General features: G+C 37.9%; 2 protein-coding genes across 2 annotated transcripts in view; one reads left to right on the top strand and one right to left on the bottom strand.

Moving 5' to 3' along the window:
* The window catches only part of LOC140169250 (uncharacterized), a 32,723-nt gene extending 6,290 nt beyond the window's left edge, over positions 1-26,433 (top strand). The window contains exons 2-13 of the mRNA XM_072192507.1: positions 9,694-10,010; positions 10,615-10,759; positions 12,155-12,461; positions 12,813-12,943; positions 13,379-13,431; positions 15,093-15,289; positions 16,440-16,806; positions 17,193-17,334; positions 19,178-19,305; positions 20,358-20,531; positions 24,670-24,723; positions 25,187-26,433. Coding sequence (XP_072048608.1) covers positions 9,713-10,010; positions 10,615-10,759; positions 12,155-12,461; positions 12,813-12,943; positions 13,379-13,431; positions 15,093-15,289; positions 16,440-16,806; positions 17,193-17,334; positions 19,178-19,305; positions 20,358-20,531; positions 24,670-24,723; positions 25,187-25,983 — 2,793 coding nt within the window. The 5' untranslated portion in view covers positions 9,694-9,712 and the 3' untranslated portion in view covers positions 25,984-26,433. The remainder of the gene's footprint in view (positions 1-9,693; positions 10,011-10,614; positions 10,760-12,154; positions 12,462-12,812; positions 12,944-13,378; positions 13,432-15,092; positions 15,290-16,439; positions 16,807-17,192; positions 17,335-19,177; positions 19,306-20,357; positions 20,532-24,669; positions 24,724-25,186) is intronic.
* Positions 4,399-5,364, bottom strand: LOC140169251 (uncharacterized). Its single transcript, XM_072192508.1, has one exon. The coding sequence runs from the start codon at positions 5,362-5,364 to the stop codon at positions 4,399-4,401; it is 966 nt and encodes a 321-aa protein (XP_072048609.1).
* Positions 26,434-26,922: the final 489 nt, after the last annotated feature.

Here is a 26,922-nt window from a genome sequence, read left to right as displayed (position 1 = left end):
ATTAATTTGTATTAAATGAAAAACAAACAGACAAGTAAAGTCATATGTCTTTCTATGACTGTATTCCTGCCAAAATCTGATTTTCAATACACTAGAATAAACGTGTTGATATGTATATCTTTGAAAATCGCCGAATGTTAAACACAGTCACCGTGGCACAGTAGCCTATGCATCTTTAGCATTCATAGTGCCTTGGCAGTGGTTCGAACCCTGGTGAAAATTTTAGTATTTTTTATTCTTTTTACTAATGCGCTGTGCCGTTTTTCAAACACGCCCCTGAATGAAATTGATGGGCAAGTACCCTTAAGGGCTGGGGTATGAGCGACCTTGAAGTACAGGTATCTGGAGAAGGGAAGCAACGAGTTACCCCAAATCACAGCGACAGGTAGTGACTGGGCCGCCGAGTGTTAATATATATTTATTTTGGAAGGTTCGTGTTTGTTTTAAATTTTGGGGCGTTTTTCCAAAATTTCATATTTTTGGCGATATTTCACAAAAGCGACATGCCAAAGACAAATCCTTTTGCACATACTTTGTTATTGCTAATACAACTCTTTTCTGCATACCTACGTTACAATTCGTTGTGGTGATTTAGTAATATTATAAATTTTGTGACTGCATTTTGGCGTTTTCGATGCGATTTTAGGCTAACCGTGATTTAACGTTGATATCTGGTCTTGCTCCTTTTATAATTTTACTTTGACCGTCGGCTTTTGTAAATAACAGAATGTAGATTGGCTCTGAATAAGTATCGTAGTCCTCTTGGTGGGTTTTTTCATGATATAATTAGTTTGTTTTTGCATGTAACAACCCAAAATCGACCTCTGAATTCGGGGTTGAAGGCTGTTTTCGGAATACCTGTGGACTCAAACAAGTGCACGAGTGGCGACTATGGTTTTATACTTCCCGCATTCATGATTGCGTCAACGCCTAATAATATACTTATTTGTATAGGTTGAGTGTACTGGTATACAAAGAATTGGTTACATGTCAATGACCATTGACTTCAGGGATAGACCCTTTACACGTCTTTCTATCGCAGTATCTTTATTTTTAAAGACTTGGAAAATTACTGCAGTAAGTTTATTTGGCGCGCGATCTCAGTTATTCATTTTCTGATGGCTGTGCCTCTTACAGACACCCTCCCTCTGGAATCCAAACCACGGTTCGCTCATAACACCTCCCTTAAGTTACAGCTAGTCTATATGATTGAAAATATTCCAATAGTTTAGCCACTCCATGGACCTATATTGTATGCACTCGTAAGATATGCATGGTTGGATTACATACAAACATGGAGCGACAAAAATTATGGTGCCATTCAGCTCAATGCCTTGCTGAAATACGGGTTAGTTTGGACAAGTATCAAGTTGTGTGTTTCATTTTGCTGACTTTAGTAATAGCCCCAAAATACTAATTTGTTCTTTTGGATATTTGTTATGAAATGAAGCTGGGCTTTTCAGCATTACGCCACGTGGCAAAGCTGGCGAAGTAAATTTTATATACACACGTGGTAATGGCACAAACTCCACAGTGTCAGTCATGCATGCAGGTTATTGCAGAAACATTGCAAACCCGCAAACCTCCATCCGCCGCGAATGAGCACAGAAAGATTTCGAGATTTCCTCTCCATTTGCTGGGTTGTGGTTAGTCTTGGGTAAATGGTTGAAATTTGTAACTAAAAATAATCGCTAGAATCTTGTGTGTGTGGAATTATCTATGGCAATTGACGTTGGACATGTCATTTCAATATACAGACTTGACATTTAATATGGAATATTTTTTGCAAAATTCCAAGACTGGTCTGGACGGAGTCTGCATAGACCGCACGGGCTAAATATTAATTGGGTTGTGTCGGGAGATGGTGTAAAATAATTGTTTGATAGAAAGTGTGCTTTCCATATGTTTACATTACGGTGCTCATAATGTAGCAAATTTGCCTAAAATGGCGGATTTCGGGAGTCTGAATTGGAGCTTTGTGGGAGACACAATTTCGGACTTTATGTAACATGGTTCTGTTATTATCAAATTTAGAGGAGTTTGAGGTGATATTTCTTAAACTTCGTCAGCAACTGGCATTCAACACAGCTGAAATACACTTACAGCGTACCAAGTTTTTGAACAGGGAGGAGCTTAAAAATAGGGCTCTTAAAAGCTGTACGTACTCAGACAGTTTGAATGGCCCCTGGGGTCAAATGTTATAAATTTACGGTAAAAAAACAACTGTGCGGATTCCTGGTTGTTCAATGAACTCACACTGTTTCTTTGTGTACAGTAAGTTTATAACACTTGGCCCCAGGGGACCATTCAAACTTTCTGAGTGCGTACCACTTTTAAGAGCCATATTTTGTAAAGCTCCTCCCACTTTCAAAACTGGTAAATGACAGGTGCAATTCAGTTCTGACGAACACTTATTGGTATTAAGGTTCAGTAAAATCGCCTCAAACCTCAATAAATTTGATAATATCAGAATAATGTTGCTCAAATTCCGAAATTTTACCCCAACAAAGATCAAATTCAGTCTCCTTATATCCGCCATTTTAGGCTAATTCTCTACATTATGAGCGCCATAATGTAAACTAATGGAAAGCACATTTTCTGTCCAATAATTATTTTACACCATCTCCCGACACACTCCAATTAATATTTAGCCCGTGCCGTTTATGCAGACCTCTACCGGACCAGTCTTGGAATTTTGCGAAAAAGTATTCCATATTAAATGTCAAGTCTGTATTTGAAAAAATTAATGGGGAAAAATTCACTCAGAGTGATTACTATAACAGGCACTGTAAAACAAAACATGTGCAAATGTTTCATTTAATTTGCTGTATCATATCGTTATGAATTCGGCAGAGTGACGAATCGAGAATTTTGAGCAACTTGAGTTTTTGTATGCTTATGATTAAGTATTCAGGTTATCTTTTATTTCCACCAAAAATTAAAGGTAAATCTTACTCACCGACGTAGTTATAGAAATTTTGATTTGGACGAATCGCGCCAAAGTGCGATAAACGAATTCAGCAGAGAGACGAATCGTATACTTAGCTGTACAAATCATGTTGATCTATAGTATTGTATAGCGGGAAACCCCGAATTTTCTATATTACATGTCCTGTACTAATATATTTGATACCAACGTATAGCTGTAGGTATCTTCTATCCAGTGATACCAAAATAAGTAGAAACTTTCCCCACATGATATTGCTGTGGTTTAATAATGTGAGTGCGCACCCGTGAAATTGGAAAATCCCGGAAAATCATACGCAAAATATAGACCAATATTGTTTTTTTGCTTTAACATTGTTTAAAATCCTCGAGTTTTTGCTAAATATTACAGGGATGACTATTTATAACTTATATAGCAAGTTAAGTCTACATAGCCTTAGGACAACCAGTAATGTCTACACAAAAGCCTCAAATCAAGAATGCGTGCTATGGTTTACACGTAGTTGAATGCTTATTCGACTCTCTCTGCGCAGTGGTAGAGACATTTTGGATACAGCATAAAGCCGAATAGCTGTTAAAACGCGTTTTGAGGGATATATCGATTATTTCAGAACATGCAAGTATTGCCAATAATTCGTGTACATTCACTTCTATAATATACATTTCAAATGAGTGCTCACGAATGTTCAACATTTTCAGAGGGACCAATGGAATGGTACCAAGATTTTCAAACGCCGTTTACTCAGAACAGCAATTTTGCGTATTCGGCACTCTGCCGTGTTCATAACGAATTATTATTTAACAATTTTCCCTGAATTCTGTTGAAATGTATAAATTCTTATAATTTTTTTCCTTTCGATTCAAGTATTACGTTTTAAACTTTATAGGAAAATTAAAGTACTATATGACTTATTCATATCTAAATCATTTCCAGCGTATTACCAACGAATTGAAGCTTCCCTATTCATCAATATTGTGCCCGATTTGAGCGCTGACAAATTGAAAAATGTTACTTATCAATATTTATGATATTGTACAATCAGCGTCCAGTTTCCGAAATTGGGTGACTTTTGTTAGGCAGGTGCGAAATATACCTGACTGGGCATTTTAATTACATAATGCATAAAAGGCTTTGATATCATTAAATGGTTACCTTCCCAGCAAACACAAAACGTTTTCGACATCATACGCAAAAGGTTATAAAAGGTTGTCAGAAAACGTTTAAATGTCGTGTTATATAAAGAATACATTAATGGTATAAAACGTTTTCATAACATTAAATAACATTTGTTTGTAATTTACTGCACAGCAAACACAAATGTTTATAGAAAGATTTAACTCTTGATCACAATACAAAATATTTACCTCCGAAATTTTCAGCTGTTGATACTACAGCTTTCTTCAGCGGACTGACCCGATCGAGCACACTTGAAGTGTGACGTAATGATCGGGTCATAGACCATCTGGCAGCTTGTAGCGCCCTCCGTCCTTGTTCAGAGATGGTTGGTTGGCCCTGATGTGTATGGCTTCCTTAACTCCCCTCTCGAACCAGCGGGGCTCCCTATCCAAAATTTGGACTTTGTCCAAGTCAACGTGGTGGCCCGGTGACTCAATATGGATGTGGTTGGAAACCTCGGACGAAGTGGTGCTTGGACGTCTGTGTTCTAAAAATCTGGTTTTAAGAGAACGTTCCGTCTCACCGATGTATGATTCTTGGCAGGTTCCTCTTGTGGTCTGCCCCTGGCATGGAATCATATACACCGGACCAGTGACGTCCTTTTTATCGGTTTTGTCCTTTGGCGCCACTAAAAATTGGCGCAATGTTCTTGTAGGTTTAAATGTCACTCTTATACCAACTTTCTGGAAGTTTCTGCGAAGTGCTTCCGAAATTCCTTTGATGTAAGGTAACACCACCTGTCCTTTAGATGTAACAGTACTGTCCCTGTTGTGGTTGGATTTCGCGCTCTTGGGTTTGTTGATTTTGTTGAACGCCCATTCGGGGTAGCCGCACTTAGTGAGAGCTTGCGTTATGTGCTGTTTTTCTTCTACCACAGCTTGGGGTTTAGTGATCACAGACTCCGCACGGTGAAACAAGGTCTGGATTACCCCAAATTTATGTTCTAAAGGGTGGTTAGAGGAGAAATGCAGATATTGATCTGTGTGGGTTGGCTTGCGGTAGATTTTTATTTCTAAGCTGCCGTCAGCTTGGATCACAGTGGAAGTGTCCAGGAACGCTAATGATCTATCCTCCTCTCCTTCAGTTGTGAATTTGATGTCTGGGTCTAATGAGTTAAGATGGTCTGTAAATTCCTCCGCGTACTCCTTCTTGAGTTTCGTGTGCGTGTCGTCGACGTAGCGATACCACCACACCGGGGGGTGGGGTGCTGTTCTAATGGCTATTTGCTCTAAATGTTCCATGTATAAGTTACACACAATTGGTGAAACCGGCGAGCCCATAGCTGCCCCATGAATTTGCTGGTAATATGTGCCATTATAAACATTGTTAACAAAATCAACAATTTAAACCAAGAAAAAGATCGTCTTGAATCGGTTATTTATAGCGCCAGTGAGTTACCAAGCAACGTCACAGCTGAAATAAAAACACGTACGGAAAGGTCACAGGTCAAGGAACACGAGCTGTCCAAAACACGGCAGAAAAACAAATTTTCGCGATTGTTGGAAAGGAAAAAGGAGCTTGAATCTCGCAAAACTAACAACACTCTAGCGTCCGATTGCATCAGTAAATGGGTGAAAAACTGTTCTGAACGGCTCCTGAACGATTCTGAGCTATCGGTGTTGGTTAAAGGTTTGAATTACTCAGTTGCACCAACAGAGGTTCCGTTGTTGACATCATTACCAGCACTGAATCGGCGTGCCGTAAGTTACCCGAACGGGATGCTAGTGAACTTAGATCAAAAGTAGTTGGTTTGTTGAGTCGGCCAAAGAAACTTGAATCCAATTTGAATGCAGATGAGCATAAAGCTCTTAATCAGTTAAAGAAAGATCAGGACATTCGGATTTTGCCTGCCGATAAAGGCAGAATTGTTGTTGTTTTGGATACTTCAGATTATCAACAAAAATGTGAAAATCTTCTTAGTGACACAGCAACCTATAAGAAATTAGGCAAAAAAGACCCCACGCCTAAATATAAGAAAGAACTAGTGGCAGTGTTGCAAGAGTTGGAGAATGAGAAAGGGATTAATAGGGTAGAATATCGCAAGCTTTATCCCACCACTGAGTCGCCACCAAAGTTTTATGGGCTACCAAAGGTTCACAAGCCGGACATTCCACTTAGACCGATTGTTAGCAGTGTAGGCACCATAACTTATAACTGTGCTAAGCACTTGGCTGAAATTTTAACGCCTTTGGTTGGTAAGACTAAACACCATGTCACCAATTCCCAACATTTCGCGGACTGTATAAAAAGTGAACGCGTTGACGATGATGAAGAACTTCGGTCATACGACGTAACCGCATTATTTACATCTGTGCCTGTGGAAAAAGCACTTCCAATTATACAGTCCAGACTTGAAAACGATCAGACTTTGAAAGAAAGAACTCAGTTGTCTGCGGCCCATGTGGTCAAGCTTCTTGAAGTGTGCCTTCGCTGCACGTATTTTGTTTATAATGGCACATATTACCAGCAAATTCATGGGGCAGCTATGGGCTCGCCGGTTTCACCAATTGTGTGTAACTTATACATGGAACATTTAGAGCAAATAGCCATTAGAACAGCACCCCACCCCCGGTGTGGTGGTATCGCTACGTCGACGACACGCACACGAAACTCAAGAAGGAGTACGCGGAGGAATTTACAGACCATCTTAACTCATTAGACCCAGACATCAAATTCACAACTGAAGGAGAGGAGGATAGATCATTAGCGTTCCTGGACACTTCCACTGTGATCCAAGCTGACGGCAGCTTAGAAATAAAAATCTACCGCAAGCCAACCCACACAGATCAATATCTGCATTTCTCCTCTAACCACCCTTTAGAACATACATTTGGGGTAATCCAGACCTTGTTTCACCGTGCGGAGTCTGTGATCACTAAACCCCAAGCTGTGGTAGAAGAAAAACAGCACATAACGCAAGCTCTCACTAAGTGCGGCTACCCCGAATGGGCGTTCAACAAAATCAACAAACCCAAGAGCGCGAAATCCAACCACAACAGGGACAGTACTGTTACATCTAAAGGACAGGTGGTGTTACCTTACATCAAAGGAATTTCGGAAGCACTTCGCAGAAACTTCCAGAAAGTTGGTATAAGAGTGACATTTAAACCTACAAGAACATTGCGCCAATTTTAGTGGCGCCAAAGGACAAAACCGATAAAAAGGACGTCACTGGTCCGGTGTATATGATTCCATGCCAGGGGCAGACCACAAGAGGAACCTGCCAAGAATCATACATCGGTGAGACGGAACGTTCTCTTAAAACCAGATTTTTAGAACACAGACGTCCAAGCACCACTTCGTCCGAGGTTTCCAACCACATCCATATTGAGTCACCGGGCCACCACGTTGACTTGGACAAAGTCAAATTTTGGATAGGGAGCCCCGCTGGTTCGAGAGGGGAGTTAAGGAAGCCATACACATCAGGGCCAACCAACCATCTCTGAACAAGGACGGAGGGCGCTACAAGCTGCCAAGGTCTATGACCCGATCATTACGTCACACTTCAAGTGTGCTCGATCGGGTCAGTCCGCTGAAGAAAGCTGTAGTATCAACAGCTGAAAATTTCGGAGGTAAATATTTTGTATTGTGATCAAGAGTTAAATCTTTCTATATATGGATTACCAATACAGATGAACTTTCATGCTAAAACACAAATGTTTTACAGAAAACATTAAAATGTCGGGTTATATAAAGGGTATAAAAACGTTTTAATAACATTCCAAAAACATTTTTGAAAACTTGGTACAAATCATTCTAAACAGAATGTTATTTTGGGGTTGAAAAATATTTTGCAAAAATGTTTGCCCAAAATATTTACAATAACGTTTTTAAAATGTTTTCACGACCTTTATATAACCCGACATTTAAATGTTATTAAAACGTTTTGTAAAAAACATTTTAAGAACATTTCTGTGTTTGCTGGGTGCAAATATTTTAACATAATGTTATTTAAGTGTTGACAAAATATTTGGCCAAAAATGTTTGCAAAAATAGTTTACAATGACATTTCGAAAACATTTTAAAAATATTGTTGTAGTGTGTTATCATACAAAACGTTTTAAAACGATTTCATGACCTTTATATAACCCGACATTTTAATGTTATTAAACGTTTTTACCGAAACCAAACCCCAAAATATAACTTATTTAAAACGTTTTAAAAACGTTTTTGTGTTTGCTGGGTTATGTGATATATGATTAGTTCATATAAGTTCCATACTTTCCCTATTGAATAAACTCATCCGGAAGGGTATAGCAACTGAAATGGCAGACATGTTGGTTCTAAATTCTTAGTGACAGAGGGATAGGTCTCTAGTTCGATTCCACAACCATTCATACCTATCGCCTGTTGTATTGTATTATCATGCGAATTGTCCCGTGGTACCTTATGGAGTACAGAATTTTATTTAAATGAGGACGAGTGACGTAGTCTGTCACTGCCTCTCAATGTTAACCCTGCTTCGATATTAAGAGTCCACGGTATCTAAAGTGGTATTATGGGTGGACATTATGAGGACATTCACTAACATGATTATATTTTTGTTCATACTTGTACGGGTGGTTATAGGTTAAGAAATTAAAGCAAGAATGTCTGACTTGCTCACAAGGACGCCCTCATTTTTTGTTGAATTTTTATATTTTGCACGATGGTAATACTAATGGTGTATCTTGTGATGACTAAGCATGAGGTACTTTAATTACAGTAAAATGTTTTTGACTAAAGCTGGGGATCCCCGGTTTTATTTGCCAATTCCAGCTTCGAGCTCAACAGGTAAGCGCCAAAGTAGGTTCTTTCAGGGCCGGATTTACCATTGGGCCAGATGGGCCCGGGCCCAGGGCCCCCAAATTGCCTTGTGTATCTTTCTTTTTTGCCCGAAAAACACCATGTCTTGGACCAAATTAGGGTAAAATTGCAAAATCGCGCTGGCCCATTATATAGCAAATTTACCTTCATTTTAGGGGCCCCAAATTGCCTTGTGTATCTTTCTTTTTGCCCGAAAAACACCATGTCTTGGGCCAAATTAGGGTAAAATTGCGCGCGCGCTGGCCCACTATATAGCAAATTTACCTACATTATAGGCAACAATAGTCTGAATTTGAAATTTGTTTGCGCGCTTCGCGCAAAGGTGTCTTCGTAAAGTCTGTATTCGTCTCCCTCTAAATTGTAATGCTCCCTCCGCCACTATCGATATTATACATAAACCAAAACTTAGCCACTTGAGTACGGTGAGTGTAGTGCCTCCAAATTTTGGCCTGGTCCAGGGCCCCAAAAAGGTGAATCCGGCCCTGCGGTTCTTTCATCACACCTCATTATTTCTGTTTAAAATGATCAGAAAATATTACAGTTATTAGTATTATACTAATATCATGTAATAATATAAGGCAAAGAATAACAAAAGTAAAATTTGACCGAAATCATACATTATGGCTTTAATGCTTAAGTTTATTGTTTGTGGCTGTAAATATTTGGGATCCAACAATTACGAATTATCTATTTGTATTCATATTCTCTATTTATATAGCACATAAAAATTACAAAATAGATGCTTTGATTTAAAATATCTCTAGGTTTTCAAGCAGAAACAAAATGGCTGTCGATTTGAAAGGAGCGCAGGAAACCCTGCGAGAATCGTTGCTTATCTTACCCGATGCCCTGAATCCCAAAAATCTGCTTCGGAAAATGACAGGCAAGGGAGCCTTATCCACTGATGATGTCACCAGAATTAACATAGGAGTCACAGATACAGACAAGGTGACGAAGCTAATTGACACATTAATGCGAAAACCTTTAACATCGTATGAAGTCTTCATGGAGCTCCTGGAGCAGGAACGACCCGACCTTTACAAGGAAGTCAAAGAAAAGGAGTCAAAGCATACTCATGCGGGTAAGCTTATGATTAAATAAAATTCACATATTTTCATCTAAATTATTGAATAACTTGAAAACGTCTTCCATTTGCATTAATGTGTATGTTAAAATACACTGTGTCATATTGAGGGCTGTCATTTTCTGAGCAAGGAACACCAGCCAGATTCCTAATTGTACCAATTTTATTCCTTGATTTTCCTGGGAGGTCATGGTAGTTACCCTTTATTCATTGTTATTCCTGATTCAGTATTAGGCTAAAAAATTATTACGTCTCAAAGCCTATGGCAGTTTCAAAAACGAATGAGGTTTTCATTTTTTTCAAAGATTGTTTTAAAACTAAATTTTGAATTAAGATGTCATTTTCGAGTGTTTAAAAGTACACAGCATAAAATTGTGGTTGATTTACACAATTGAAGTACAAATATAAATTGTTTTATACCTAAACAATGCGAATATCGAATCTAGTAACCTTTCTTCCAAATTAGTATCAAAATGTTGTGATTTTACGGCAAAAAATAAAAATAATAAAAAAAAATGACGGCATTTCATATGATAAGTACCAAACTAAACATAAAATACTGAGAGTGGTTTACTTTAATTCATCATTCTTTCTGTTTTAGTGAAACTTGTGCAAGGGTTGACGATTTATAAATCGAATGAATTTGGTAACCAAGAATTTCTGAGGAGAGGTGGGTTTGGAACTATTTACCTGATGAATCACAATGTTTTGGGACGTGTAGTCATCAAGGCGTTTGAGTCTGACATGTAAGTATTTAGGCGCCCCGTCCAAAGTAGTCAGCAACATATTGCTGAAGTCCTCAGTTACTTCAGCACTTTTGGATCCGCAAAATTCAAGTCTAGCTTCCTCAAAAATGCTTTATCACTACTCCATACATACTCGTATAGTTGAGGCATCCCCAACCATCAATTTCCCGCGAGACATACAAAATCGATTAACTAAACAGCTGAAGTATCGCCTTTGTTATCAACTCATCATATATTACGATGATTTAAGTTGTGTATCGATTGAGAGAGTTGAAGAAGAAATTGAATCTATTGACTTCTTTAACTAAAATTAGAATTACAACATTTTGATTATCGTAGTAACCAATTATTTGTGACTGGACGCGGCGAATCAGCCGTAAAGTCGGCCCGGTCAATTTTGTTTTATTTCGTGTTTATAAAATATATACCATAAGCTTTAAAATGGTATATCATTTGACTTCAAATGATATCCAAAAGCGGGTTTATGATTTGTTGAACTCTGTTCCTTCGACAAAATTGTATTTTTTATCGGTTCTACATGTCTCTCTTTTTCTACATTTCTGGTAATAAATATCCAACAGTCATAATTGGCGGTCATTTCAAATCATCCCCAAGTCAACGAGGCTCAGAAATATCCTCTCATAGTTCATTGTTGATTATACATACCTAGACAAAATACAATGCTTTGTTATCTACCACTTGAACAGGATTTAGCCAAAGCAAACAAAGACAAGAACTATTCTATAGAAATAGGTAGAAGCTTATTATCCTCTTCAACAGTAGTATTATTGATTGATTTAAACAGCGTTTGATAAGATACTTGTCGCAACGAATTGATACACCTATGAATACGACCTTCACATACATTTTACACTTTAACTCAGAATACAATTTGCCGAGTTTACGGCTGATTCGCCGCGTCCACTCACATTTTACAGATAGTGTGATTGTAAATAAAAAAAATGTATTATATTATCTGATTATACTAATGTTTATTATGAACTTCAAATTAAGGCCTATCCTTTTTTTTTACCACGGCCTTTAATCTAATGCCTTTTTAATGATTTTATTACGATATTTAAATAGCGGTACTCAATTTCGCTGATTTAGTAGATTTTTATGTTCAATATAATGGGAAATGGTCACTACAACTAGGTAACTAGTTAAAAACATCTAGTTTGATTTATAGTCCATTACCGTATGTTGATATTTCCTGTCTCAACACTCCTGTCTCCATTCGTCGATGTTATCATAGCACTGTTGTTTGTGTTTACCAATTTTGGATTTTGCTATTCCTTCAATTATTTGTCATGCAAGGTGACGGTGAATCAATTTACTTTAGGTTTTTATTCTTATTGTTTGTAACATTTTGATATGTGATTTCCTTAATTACAGTTCAAAGGAAGATATTTACAAAGAAGCCAACAAGATGCAGCGAGTTATCAACTGTCCATACCTAGTCCGTATTATGGGGTTCATTGATGAACATGAAAAGAAAATCGTTATGCAATACTACACCGATGGCAATTTGCGAGATTTCAACAGGAAGTTTTTGATGCATTGTGAATGCTGGCCACGGAAGATCAAAATGGTACATGATATGTGCATGGGTATGAATTACCTGCATACTCTGAAGCCAGAATACATCATCCACGCAGACCTGAAGCTCCTGAATGTATTTGTGGAAGGATTAAAAGTAAAAGTAGGTTATTTTAATATGCGTTTTCCCACAGAGATGTGTCACATCATCATGATAGAATAAAACACAAGTATATACGTAGCTATCTGACTTCAAATGACTTTGGTAGCAGTGCCTTCAGATCTTGTGGGCACAAGCTGGTGTGCACTTTAAAGAGGAATGCTGCTGCAGCCACTCGACGTCTTTGTGGCAAAATTTGGTGCATGATGTTCTTGTTTATAGTGATATTATTCCAGATATGGGTGAATCTTGGGTATCCTGAAAGAAAATACGCTTATGTACACTATAATTTTTTGTCATACCTCCTAATTAATTGTTTGATGATATTTATAATCCATATTTTCTTTCTATCAGATTGGAGATTTTGGTTTAGCAGTCAGTAACACCTCCAAAGCTGCTTCTGGAATGAAAGGAACAATTACTCACATCCCTCCAGAAATTTTGACGGGAAAGGTCAAACCAGATAGATTATGTGATGTATTTGCGTAGGTATTCAAATATTTAGGACTAATATCGTTTTTACGGAATTGTGTATCCCTTAATGGGTGTCAATTAGTACTTACATACAGGACAAAGACTATGCTGCAAGTTCCTTTTTGATCAGGCAGTGAACTATAATGGCTCTTGAACCCACATCTCATATGCACAGTGTTAGGGTCACTAAAATGACCCAGGCCAAAATCACCTGCTTCCGAGCTCACTCAACACCAAACACCAAAAACTCCCTCTCCAAGTAACATTTAGAGATAGATAAACGAATCATGAGAATACCCCGTACTTTGGCGGGGCGTTGAAAATTAAAGGCAGTAAACCGATTCTGATATCAATATAACCCGCAGCGATGTGATCTTGATGAAAAGAGGAATATCTATATGTAGGCCTATATATAATTATTTTGCTTGTTTATGATTTGTGTGCAGATTCGGGATCACGTTGTATGATTTCGCAAGTGGAGAGGATCCATACAAAGCATGTAAGTTTATTAAATGAACTGTGCTTCATTGATATCTTTAAAAAAAAATGTTAGCAAACCAAACATCATTTGGCACAATGCGACTTTATTTCCCCAGGTTATACCGAATTGAATGGGAAAAGAGAACTTTTTTTAAAGTGACAAATTCGTGCTTTTTCCTCCTTCAGGTTGATTCATTAATAGCGTGACAGATCAACACTCACTCGCCGTGCTCATAATTCGCGTGTTTCGAGAGAACATACTGCAGTTACTGTCCGTTTTCCTATACACAATACACAGTGCTCTTACCATTGACGCGTGACCTCTACAAATGGCCTATGTTAGAAGTATGCTTAACGTCGCTGTGTGAAAAATAACCGGCCAATATTAAAAGTACTCTTCTAAAATTCTAGAAAATATAGTTTTGTAACATGTCTTAAATTTAAGCTAATTTAGATGTTTGGAAATATTCGTACTTTGGTGTTTTAGGAAGGATATGTAAACGATGAAGAAATTATTTCCAAACCGTATTAAGTCTGCAAACCACCATGCTTCTCATTTTCAAGAACGCTGGTTAACAATAAGCAGAGTTTTGTCTCATTTCGTAAACAAAAGCCCACACAGAATTGTTCTCTAGCGTTCGCTTTATAATCGTTCACCCAACTGAAACTATAATACCAGCTCATTGCTCCATTATACGTGTAAAGCAGAAACATATGTTGTGTATATTTAACCAGAGAAGATATGATTTAATCAGTTGAGCTGTTTTCAATGAGTGTTATCTTGGGGACTTAAAAGTCCTGCAAAGGTCGTGGTGAATTCTACTGTAGACATGACTGCATCATGGCTGGCTGTGTAAATGTGTCACTCCTGAAATACTCTCGTTTTTAATTCAAATTGGTATAACTTTGGCAAATAAAGTCGCATAATGTTGAATGAGGTATAATTTTTCCATCTATTGGTTTCTTCATTTGGTAAATTATGTTCTAGTGTCTGTAAGATATTGCTGTTGTTTTACGTGTTCGGAAACGTTTTGTATGCAGTATAGAATATCCCTATGCTTCTAGTGCCATGTTCATTCAAAACTATGATGTATTCTTTTCCCGTGCATTATAAATTCATTATAACTACCCTTCGTAGTCCTTTTCTTAAATAGAACAGTGTATGATGCATCCGACGAAATGTATTTCCTTCTTTTTGCAACTTTTAATTCTTTCACTTGTATTTTCATTTTTGCTGTAGTATTTATTTCAGCACAATATTCCGTAATAGCATTCACACCCTGTATGTCTTACTTAACTTTCTTGAACCAAATATTTTTTTCGGTTGGGGGAGGGTGGGTGAAATATGAGGATCGCTCCCCCGTGACACCGCTGCTCTATATGAAGACCTGAGCGCAAGAAGACCGTAAGTCCACTTGGCCCCTCAACATGTATACACTAGAGTTACGTATAGTTTCTTAGGGTTTTATAATGTTTAATACATGTTCCAGGGTGAAAACATCATGAAAGGTTGTGAAAGATTTGTTTTGGCCCCTGAACATGTATAAAACATTACCAAACTATACAACTTTAGTGTGTGCATGTTGAGGGGCCAAATGGACTTATGGTCTTCTTGCGCTCAGGTCTTCATATGTGAAAGAGAAGTTGTGATGATTACCTTCAATATATTGTGTCACTTAGATGGCGATTCCCATTCCTATACCATTGGAAGAAAAGTGGAGAATGGAGAGAGACCAGACCTTGATGCTATTCCATCTGATGCCATTCCATCTGATGTTCGACAGGGAATTATTAACCTGATGAAGAAATGTTGGGACGGGGAACGGAATAACAGGCCCCAGTTTCAAGGTAAGATAGAATGGCGAATGTTAAGATACGTGATGGTTCTCTGCAATGAAAGCTTCTAGAAGTCGAAGTGAACGCGCAAATCGATAGCCGTACACTACGAATGAGCCGTACATACTGCAGTTACTGTCCGTTTTCCTATACACAATACACAGTGCTCTCACCATTGACGCGTGACCTCTACAAACAGTGTATGTTATAGGTATATGGGCATTGCCTAGTTAACATCACTGTGTGAAAAATAACCGGCCAATATTTTAATTATTCTCCAAACTTCTAGCAAATATATTTCTCTAACATGACCTAAAATTACAGCTAGGTTAGATGTTCAGAAGGGTCGCACTTTCGTAGAATATGAGTGAGGGCAAAGCATAGCTAGCTCATAGCTAGCCAACTCCCCGTGTTAATTGAATGGAGATTTGACCGAAAATATTGAGCTATATTGGTAACGGACCGCTCCGTTCTGAAGGATGCCACAAAAAAACGGTACAAGCTACATTTAAACTATTCTAAATATGTTCTAGAAAATATAGTTTTGTAACATGTCCTAAATTTTTAGCTAATTTAGATGTTTGGAGAGGGTCGCACTTTTGTGTTTTAGGAAGGATATGTAAACGACAGATAACACCAAAAATATGAAGAAATTATTTCCAAACCGTGTTAAGTCAACAATCATTTTCAAGAATGCTGGTTTACAAAAAGCACGCCATTGTCTCATTTCGTGAACAAAGGTACACATACCATTGTTTCCTTTCGTTTCCTTTATAATCGGTTACCCAACTGAAGCTATAATACCAGCTTTATTGCGATGTCGCACATGTAAAACAGACACTTGTGCACAACCAGAGAAGATCCGATTTAATCAGTTGAGCTCGTTCCCGAATATTATTGACCATAAATCAAAGGGCTCACTCGTGGTGTATACCCGTGGATGTAAGTTACAGCCACTTTATTTGTTTTGTGGTTGTAACATTGAAAATATCAAGTTTGCTGCAGCGTTGTTTTCCCAGATGCAAAGATTGCTGCAATAACAAAACATTGGGAGCAACTAAATCCATACCAATTGTCCAAACGGAAAATAATAACGGAGAAAAAAAGGGTCAAGTGTAGAGTAGGACACGCAGCAATAAACGCAAATGAAAATGACATCAAATTGGATTAATATTTTCATTGCAAAAACAGAAAAGACGAGCGAGTGTGGTGGATGTACCTAGCAGCGAAACAGACAGTGGCAATAGGCGTAACAACAGTCGTGCACAGAACCAACCTAGCCAAGATAGTGGCATTGGCAGTGCACAGGAAATGTCCCCGCATCGCAGTGAGGGGAGCAATTATAGGCGTAGCAACAGTTGTGCACAGAAACAACCCAGCCACGATAGTGGCATTGGCAGTGCAAAGGAAATGTTCAAGCATCGCAGTGGCAGTGAGGGGAGCAATAGGCGTAACAACAGTGGTGCACAGAACCAACCCAGCCAAGATAGTGGCATTGGCAGTGCACAGGAAATGTGGGCAAAAGGAGCTACAGCGAAATCTCCAAAGAATGTAATCAGTGCGTAAATTTTAAATATTTTTGTACTGCAAACCATATTATCCTGTAAAATAATTTCTGAAAGCTTAAACTGAAGCCCCGAATTTCACATACTATTTGTATGTACACCTGGAGGCATAAAACCGTCCTCAGAGTAATAGTGCAGGCAATCGAGCTGCAAGTTTGTCAAAATAACGTTTCACAAGATGGACGTATTGTCGGCGTTACAGTACCAAAAATGTCATACACAATAGAGGGCAGAAAAGTAGCGCCCCGTAGGTTGAGTCAATGTCATGTATCAGTAATAATCACTTTGAGTCATGTACATGAATTTAGATAATGATAAAATAAGAAAGTTTATACATGTAGTAAAATGTTTTCTTGTATTCGTACTTGTTACCATGTAGACAAACCTGATTCACCCGAAAAGCCTAAAACTGAGATCATTGACAACGCTAAACTCAAGATTACCTGGTCACCTCCAAAGAACAACAACGGCTCACCAGTCAGTGGATATATGGTTGACCAATGGGATGAAAAACGTGGAAAGTGGTGTTTGAAACTGCACAGGAATACGGTAGGCACCTGATAAAATAATATAAAGACCAAAGGCAGAAATTAACGCTAAAATACACAATTAAGCCTACGGTTTCTGAGTCATACGTCTACCAGAAAACTACTTCACCCACTGTAGACTCTACCTTAACAATATTCCAAAATACCTAGGTTGTAACGGGAGTCTAAAATTGGAAAATTATTTTAATAATTTAAAAAAAAATGTTTTAAAAAACGTTATCCACTGGCTTGAACACTCTTACTGCGGTATGTTTGGCATATACTTGTTTCATATTGGCCTGACCCTGTTTCAAGTTTCTTTAGCGGTATCAATTTGATTAAGCATTTGCTTAAAAATGCAGATACAATCCAATAGGATGAGAACAAGCAGCAAACAATAACAAGCAGCAAACAATGTACACCTTATTCAATATAACACTAGAACATGTTCCAAGGCTATAATTGGTTTCAATGTGCAGTAGGCGTTTTTTTTTGTACTTGGCTTCAATACTACTTGACATGAATGACATGTTACGCAATATTTATATAATATTGAATGGCTTTAAGAGTGATACAAGAATATATTTTTCTACCGAGTGCAATATATTCTTGTATCACACGAAAAAGAGCCATTCAATATTATTATTATTATTTATATCAGACTTTCTCTCTGCTGTAAAATGAAAATTTAATCTTACCTAGCCACCGGGCCTAACCAATGCGTATTGTAAGCTTACCTTTTGACCTTCTTGTTTTCTGTTCTTTCCTTCCCCGCTTGTGTACTTGTCTTCCAAATTGAATAATTATAAATTTGGTTATGGTTGTTCTCGATCGTTTTTAAGGCGATATTTTGGTCTCCTCCGTATTATCATCATGAAAACAGGACTTCAGGAAAAACCTTCCCCTGGCAAATCATTTCCAAACAACATGGAAACTCTTTCTGTCAAACTCTTGCATGATTGGTTTTCGTTTTTACATTGAAATGGATTTTACAGGATATAGATTCTCAAGTATTTGGGTCACAGTCCAAAAAAGACGTGTTATATGGACAGGTACAAATAAGCGCATTCAACTGACATTTTGTGTTTTAATACCAGGTGACTTCTACAGAGTATACTACAAGTGATATTGAGCCAGGGACCAAATATCAATTCCGTGTAACTGCTCAAAACGCAGGAGGTAAAAGCGAACCGAGTGAACCTAGTGAACCAATATCCATCGGTAAGATTTTATTTCTTTATATTTTTTTATTCTAGTTGGATTCCTTGCATCATTTCGTTTCTGAAAACATGCTTTTATATACTTCGTATCATTACATTTAGAGATACAATAGAAAACATAACCTAAATTACTGATAACTCGAGGAAGGTAGGTATACAGACTGTGAATAAATCCAAGTAAGGTAAGTGCTCAACCAAGAAGGGAGCTGTAATATATTTAAAATGAACTTGGTTTATCCAAGCATTGTTGTTTATTAACATTGTCGACCTACACTCATCAGAACATAATGCAAAGTGATGATGTTCACTCTAGAACCAATTTGTTTGATATCTGCTGGAACTGATTATGATGTTCCGATTTCTAGCGCGGAGCGCTTACGTTGCGAAGCGAGTGTTAGATATTTAGACAATTCAATTGGCAAAAACTTCAGTCAAGAATGGTTACATAACAACATAAGCAGGCAATTTGTGTTCATGATGGCATCACAGATGTCTTCGACATCTGTGAAGTTTTGTTCAACTATATTATGTGGTAAGTTTGCAGAATCAGTGTGATTTAAAGTGCGATATGACAAATCTTTCATTTATTTTTACATGTTTTGTTCATGCCATTACAGAAAGGCCAGCCCAGTTCCCTTAGATGAACCAAAGAGCAGTAAAGTGACAGTATTTGGCCCTGGTCTGACGCATGGAATCTGTGGTGAGCCTTGTGAATTTACCATCAATACAAAGGATGCAGGAGCTGGTTAGTATTGAGTCTTATAGTCGGGTAGAACCAGTCTGCAGTTTGCTATGACCTTAATTGGCTGTTGTTAAGCACATTTGAATTGGATTGGCCTGATCCTGTGACTGCACTAATGCTGATCCAGTGTAGTAAACACTTTAGACTAAATTAAGTTAAAAAGCAATCAAATTATGATCAAAATTCCTTGAAATTTTGATTATTATCAACGTTAACTTCAACCACGACTTTAAACCATCGCAATCGGCCACACAAAGGCCGAAATGCAAATGGTACACAAACATATGCAATTCGGCACAGAAACAATGGCGAAAACAACCCTCAAAATCGCTTTTCTGTAATTGCACACGTTCAGATTTCAAGTTTAGTTTGAGACATGAGAGAGATGGCGATGTTCCATACGTGGTGCGTAGACCGTGCGTTTATACGGCGTACATATTGCTAGTCTCGGTCACAAGCTGGAATGTACCCCTTCATCACGTATGAGCACAAGACGGCTGGAACAAAGACCAATATAGCCCCTCAGCTAGCATCGATTTAATCACCCCTAGGGTTTCAAAATTCTAACAGGGTCTATTTTGTTCAGAATTATCCACACAATTAAAAATTCAATTTCTTACTCGCCAAAGCGCTGGCCGTGGGGGTGAAAATTTCGAATTTCCAAAAACCTCTTATTTTAAAAGAAAAATCCTAATGAATAGTTACGTAACTTAAATTTGACACCAAAATACATCAATAGCTTACGAAATACTGATAAAATGATCAAAATACTGCTTGAGGAATTTGCCTTTAAAATAGAGGTTTTTTTGTAAAAAGTGATCTTTTCACCATCATAGTCAACGCTTTTGCGAGTAAGAAATTGATTTTTGCATTTTGTGGAAAATCGATGCCAGTTGCTGGGTCAAAAAATATTGACTCTAGAAGTTTCCAAGTGTCCAGTTCCACCACCAAAGTATTTCTAAACACTCCTTAAATTTCAGAAAAAATAAATACAGGGGTAGTAAGCTTTGAGAAAGTATGTCAGCTGTTACGTGAATGTTTTTACTTTTTTACAGGTGGTCTATCCCTTGCCATTGAAGGGCCATCAAAGGCAAAGATCAACTGCGTTGATAACAAAGACGGCACCTGTAGCGTTACATACTTCCCAACCACACAAGGAGAGTACGATATAGTCATCAAATTCGCAGACAAGGATATCACAAAGAGTCCATTCAAGGCACAGATTGTTTGTAAGTTTGTATTTGGTATAGGCATATTATATACTGCTCCAGAAAAGTATCCATACACTTGGAAAAATAATCACAATTTCAAATCTGAACCATATTGGGGTAATTTGTTTTTTTTAATAGATCCGGCACATTTTGACAGCCCATTGAATAGACGAAGTTCCAGTTTTAAAAGTGACAAACTCGCCTATTGAAAACTCCACGGACTAGACATCTGGTTTGAAAGTGGTAAATGGCTAATTTGTGCGTGCCTTAATTTAAAACAAAAGGAACAAAAGAATACTGAAACAAAAGAGCTGACAAATGAAATGGAAGTTATGAAAAGTACAGAGTAGTAAAAATCTGAAATAAACACTGCTTTAAATAAAGCTTCATTGAAGAAACTGTGTTGTCTCTTTGTTGCGCTTGTTGGAATCTTTTTGCGCCTTATATAGGCCAGTCTGTAAAACTGGACCTTGGTCTATTCAGTTGCTTGTAACTTTACTTCTTGAGGTCACATTGGATTCAATGTGGTGTCATAATACAGGATTAGATAGTGCATCTATTACAAAAACAAATTTAACCCAATATGGTTCAGTTTTGAAATTGTCATTATTTTTCCAAGTGTAAGGATACTTTTTTGGCGCGGTATATTATGCAAAATCTATGTTTGTTAACCCCAATACATACAGCCTGTCTCAAAAATATTGTGCAAGTGAAAAGCGCACTCTTTGACAATTAAATACTGTTATAACATGATGCTTACATAAACGTCAAGGGCGCAGTCTTAGTTCTCAAATGCTGTTTGTTCTGTTCAATTTGCTTGTTTTAATCGTGAGATATGTTTACTTAAGAATGAAGGGGTAAAATCACAATTGTGTCACTTTTACCAGGGAAGAAGGCTATACATGATGTAAATCAATGATAGCATCAAGTTTTTTTTCTGTTTTTACTGTTTTATTATGATACAGGTATAATGATGCTCTTTTTCCACTTGAAACAGATCAAAATATAAATAAATATTTCACATTCTGCAGAAAAATTAAAAATACATGTACATGTCAATGACTTTATCATGGTAAATACTGTTCTCTATGTCACTCAAAAAGACCAACAAATATTGCACACTCTGTGCCAAAAATCGTGCCAACAAAATATTGCATATCGTATACGTTTGGCATTTTACTGAGCTGTTGTTACATAATCATTTTTAATCCTACAAATAAATGTTCTTTTATTAACAGTACTGAACAGGTATTTGGATACAGGTATTTCGTATAACATTCTATTTAATTTTCTAAAAGTGGCACAAAAGGGTTTTCATACATTCGTGTTTAGTGAAGCAGATCTCTGGATTGCCGAAACTAAAATGAATGAAACAAACGGCATTTGAAAGCTATGACTGCTCTCTTGACGTTTATGTAAGTAACAGTGTTTTCTAATTGCCATAGATGGCGCTTTCCACTTGCACAATTTTGGAGACAGGCTGTATGTGATAATATAATAAGGGCTATCATAATTAACATCCTTGTGCTTTACATCTATAGAAATCTCAAGCAAAGATTACATTGCTGTAGATGAACAAATCAAATTTCTCCCCTCATCGGTAAAGGCCTATTAAGACTCACAGGCTAGTAATTGACTGAGTTTAAGTTTAACCTTTTCTGCAGAGAGTTCATAAACTTTGTCAGAATTTACCTTTTCACAGTCGGATCTGACCACAAAATTTTTACAGCAAAAGTGTGCGCCTTAGTCTACGTACGTGCTCTGAAATTAAACACCAGGTCTCCCTCATTGAACATCAAAGCCTTGTTTCTGGATCAGGAGCCCCAGGAAAGATATACTGTAGAGGTGTTAATCGTTTGAATCCTTTACAGGATGAACACAAGACTCTACCAACACAGGAGAAATATGACCACCTGGGCAGCAGCTTGCAGCTGGATGTAGCCAAAGATGTACTACCCAAAAGTCCAAGAACAACTTCAAAAGCACGCCCCAAAGCCGGATCGCACAAGCAACAAGAAAGAAGTTCAAAAATGCAATTAACAATATATTAATGGAGATGCCATCATCAAACCCCGTCAAGAGCTTAAGGAAGCATATCTCACAGAGAGAAACCTACTAGACAGATACGAAATGCTTCTTTTTCCAACATGCAAACTGAGGCATGGAGAGTTATTTATGATATGGGAGAAAAGAAACAAAAACAGCGCTGCTCGCAGGTACACTAAAATATGCTTCCTGGCTACTTCACTTTCAGAAACTCATGAAAACAGCCTTCAGTTCCTGACACTGACATTGACATCTTTCCAGTGTATGAATGCACCCTTCCAATTCACACTTAAAGAAATCAGCTCTCAATCAAGCTAAACCAGGAGGAGCATTGTGTTTGGATAACGCTCGAACTCAGGAAATCAAGTCAGTTTAAAAGCCTTTTGAAAATCTGCAATAGAGCATTGATTAGCCATGAGATCCCCAGTCAGTGGTCATTCAGTACCATCATTCCTATCCCCTAGAAAGGAGACCTCTCACAACCAGTTAACTACAGAGGATTAGCCTTCCCTGCATATGAGCAAAGATATACAAAAGTATGAAAAAGATTATATTCTTCACTGGAATTAAAATAGCTGTAGAGATAAAAGCTCTACGACGGCCCCGATCCTTGCATTGACGAAAATAATAGAGGAATGAAGGAAAGGAATCTCACACAGGCAATGGTTCTTATAGACTTCGCTAAAGCATTTGACTCGCATGTTCGACATCCTTCGACTCCCGACATTGTGAGTGCTATAAAGGTCAGCTATGACATCTCTTCAGCTATTGTCGTCTCTTCGGACGGAGATTATATCACCAGGAGGACACTTGGCAGTTGGCACCATTCATCTTCATCACAGTTCTGGGCTATGTTATGCGACATGCATTGCAAACATACATATACATTATGAAAAAGGATTTCTAAACAATCCTATGATCCAATGACATTTCTAGGGGAATTAACGTTGAACACTTCGAATCAGTCAATTTGGTGTTAGAGCGAAGATGCTAAATATATATTTCAGTCACTGAACGAAGGCGATATCTCGAAGTCATCACGAAAAGAAAGACTTATTTTGTTTTTTGTCGTCATACTGCTAAAGTCTGTCAAGTGGAAAGCAATAGACCGCTATTTTAAATGCTCTCCTTACCAATCACATCTTGCCAAATGAGTTACTAAAATACGCAACATAAAATGACCCCTCTATTGGTTATTTTATATTGTGATTTAGAGGTTAATGACTGTGAATCAGTTATTTTGAGGATATTGTGAAATCTAAATATTGTGCTTTGGAACCGAAGAATATCCCTCGGGGCTGCGCCCCACGAGATATTCCGAGGGGTAATGCAAAGTCATTAGATGCAATATCAATCATTCACAACCGTCATAAAGAGGGCACGGTGGCTCAGTGGTTACGGCCTTGGACTCATAATCCGAGAGCTTGCTCGACGTGCTTGGGTTCGATTCCCCATCCCACCATTGTGTTGCGCCCTTGGGCAAGGCGCTTTGCATCGCTTGCCACACCCCACCCAGGTGCAATGGGAAGCTGTTAGGGGTAGTCACAGTCGTTGTACTGATGGACCCCGCGCCACTTGTAGGCTGCAAACGTGGTTCCGACATATTCCAATAACGGCTGAATAAATGTAAAGCTCTTTGAGGCTGTTTACGGCATTAAGCGCTATATAAATATCAACATCTATCTAACATTTCACTTTTTAATTCAACTTACGGCACATTTTCATGCAATTTTAACCGTATCTTGTGTTTTCCCTGAAAAACATTGGATAGCCGATTAGGGATATACGTGTACGGCTAGCGACCAATAACACCAACGCCCAATCATGCGATGTCCAAATACGGTGGACAGGTAAATTGTTCGAACGCGTACCACGTCACGCAACGCGATCATTGTAAAGCGTACTTTTAGAGCTACGTCACGAGACGCGGTCATTATACTTTTTCAATAACCTGCATTTGCGTCCGCGTACTTAAAAGTTATTATCTGTGATTGGGTTAAACATATCGCGTGTTATTCACGAGGTTATGGTTAATATATTGCTTTTGATTTAAGTTTACGGACACTGATTTTCGCAGTATAATATATTTTCCATTTGTTTTTGTCAACAGCAGCAACTGTTAGTGTTGGTCAGGAACCAGTACATTCGGAATCCTCAGCATCTGGTAAGTTACAAAAGGTGTCCACAATTAGAATACTGTTGAACAGATACTTAAAACTCAATCTGAATTATGTCGAGAACAAAATTTGACAAATTAATATATGTATAATTTTAAGTTTAATGGATAAAGACAAGTATAAACATTAAACCACGGCGAGAATAGATAACGTCACCCTCTACCATCAATATAGTATAACAGAACCGTTTATAGTTATTCGTGGTTGGTCATTATGAGCAAACAAAGGACACCGGTTCAAATCCTTTGTTTGGAGCCAATCGATAACAGAATGCAGAGCCTCAATTAATATATATCTATAAAAACAAACTTCTTGTGGTCTCTGGTAATCATTCTATTGATTCTATTAATAGGCAATAAAAATCAATTATTGTCAAAGAAATGTTATAACGAAATCATTTAGTTGTTCGAAGTAGTGACCTACTTGACGATAAATCATTGTTTATTACAGATATTGGTGTATGGAAGAGGAGTGAATGGACCATAACTGAAAAGCTGGGAAACCCACGAGGCATTACACTCAATTCCAATGGAGATATAGCAGTGGCAAACGGCCAATCACGGGTTAACATATACTGTGTTAATACGAGCTACAGATTTAGTCTCAATACAAAAGAAGGACTACAACTTGGTCAAATGTCATTTCCACGAGGTGTTGTATACACTAAAGGCACGTATTTTGTGTCAGATCAAACATCCCATGTCAAGTGCTACAATGCGAACGATGGCCAATTCAGTGGTAGTTGGTTATCTGTAGCACCAACAGATAGGGACAAGTACATTAACACAATGGCAAAACTAACAGGGATCTGTTTAGATTCCGAGAGTAATAATATACTTGTAGGCGAAACAAATAACAAGTACATAAGCAAACACAAGAGTGATGGTACCCATCTACTCAGTTTTAATGTGAATGTAGAACCGCATTATTTGGCCATTACATCAGACAATAACATTGTCATCTCAGGCAGTTCAAAGGTACAAATAGTCGATCAGCAGGGTACAGGTTTACACAGTGTCCAATATCCTGGAATGAAAGTCCCTTGTGGTGTATGTTGCCACAGTGATATTATTTTCGTTAGCGATTGTAAACAATCCAATATCTACTGCTTAGGTTTGTCTGGGACATTCATCTGTTCCATTCCCACTGTATCCGAATGCTTTGGTTTGGCAGTGAATGGGAATGGGAAGAAGATATTCGCAACCACAAAAAGCAATAAGGTGGTAATGTATGAAAGGAAGAAGTGAAATACAATACCAAGTCTTCTCGGTGATAAGCGGATTTTGGAGGTCTCTGTAAAATGGTCCTATATATCAACTTAATCAAGGAGGATTAGGCTGACAGGATGGATATTGAAACATGTGTGTCTTGAATTGATTGCCTATTAAAACCGTACCAACATATTTTCACTTCCTGAAAACCACTGTGATAGGCCTCCCGTGTAATTCTACTCTTATCTGTTTCAAAGATTGCTACTCTTTTTCTTATTTTTTTACATACGAATGTTTAGTGGTAGCTTCTTATGTGACTCACATTGTGCGTTTAATTGGCACACTTGAATTTCACACTGGGGTGTTTGATTTACAACTGTGCAGTGGGCGATACAGTTACTGTAACTCGTCGCTCGCATAACAATCGTAACTAACGAGAATCGTGATTGAAATGATTTCTGTTACTAAATGCCTCAAAAATTGAAGCAGAAACACCCTTAAAAATCTAAATCACTGGTTATATATATTCGTCATCCTAATCTTTAACATGTTTTAACCAGTTAATAGTAAATAGGTTGGTATTATGACTATATATGACCATTTTGTTTTTTTACACAGGTCTTTGTGCTTTGATTTTTAAGGCATTGTCCATGTGACGCGAAGTACACTTTTGTCATATATGCTATTTCGTGAAAGTAAGGCGATCGCAGTAGATACAGCGAGCGACGAACTATAATGAATGTAGGGAAGGATTTAAAAGAACATCGAAATAAATAATTTAACACCACGATTACGAGCGAAAACTGAGTGTCCTTCATGATTCACCGAGCGAGGATAGAGATCAAGACATAACATGACTGACTTTGAATAGAGGTTATCCACTTTACTCATGCGTGACTTTTAACAAAAGGCGCCGATTCCCGTAGTATTCCTCATTCACACCAATTCAATGCACGACCTCGGAGTTCCCTGCAT

The sequence above is a fragment of the Amphiura filiformis genome, chromosome 14 (assembly GCF_039555335.1).
Source record: "Amphiura filiformis chromosome 14, Afil_fr2py, whole genome shotgun sequence".
In the NCBI taxonomy this organism is placed as follows: Eukaryota; Metazoa; Echinodermata; class Ophiuroidea; order Amphilepidida; family Amphiuridae; genus Amphiura; species Amphiura filiformis.
The sequence above is the reverse complement of the archived record's forward strand: the minus strand, read 5'-3'. Positions and strand labels throughout refer to the sequence as shown.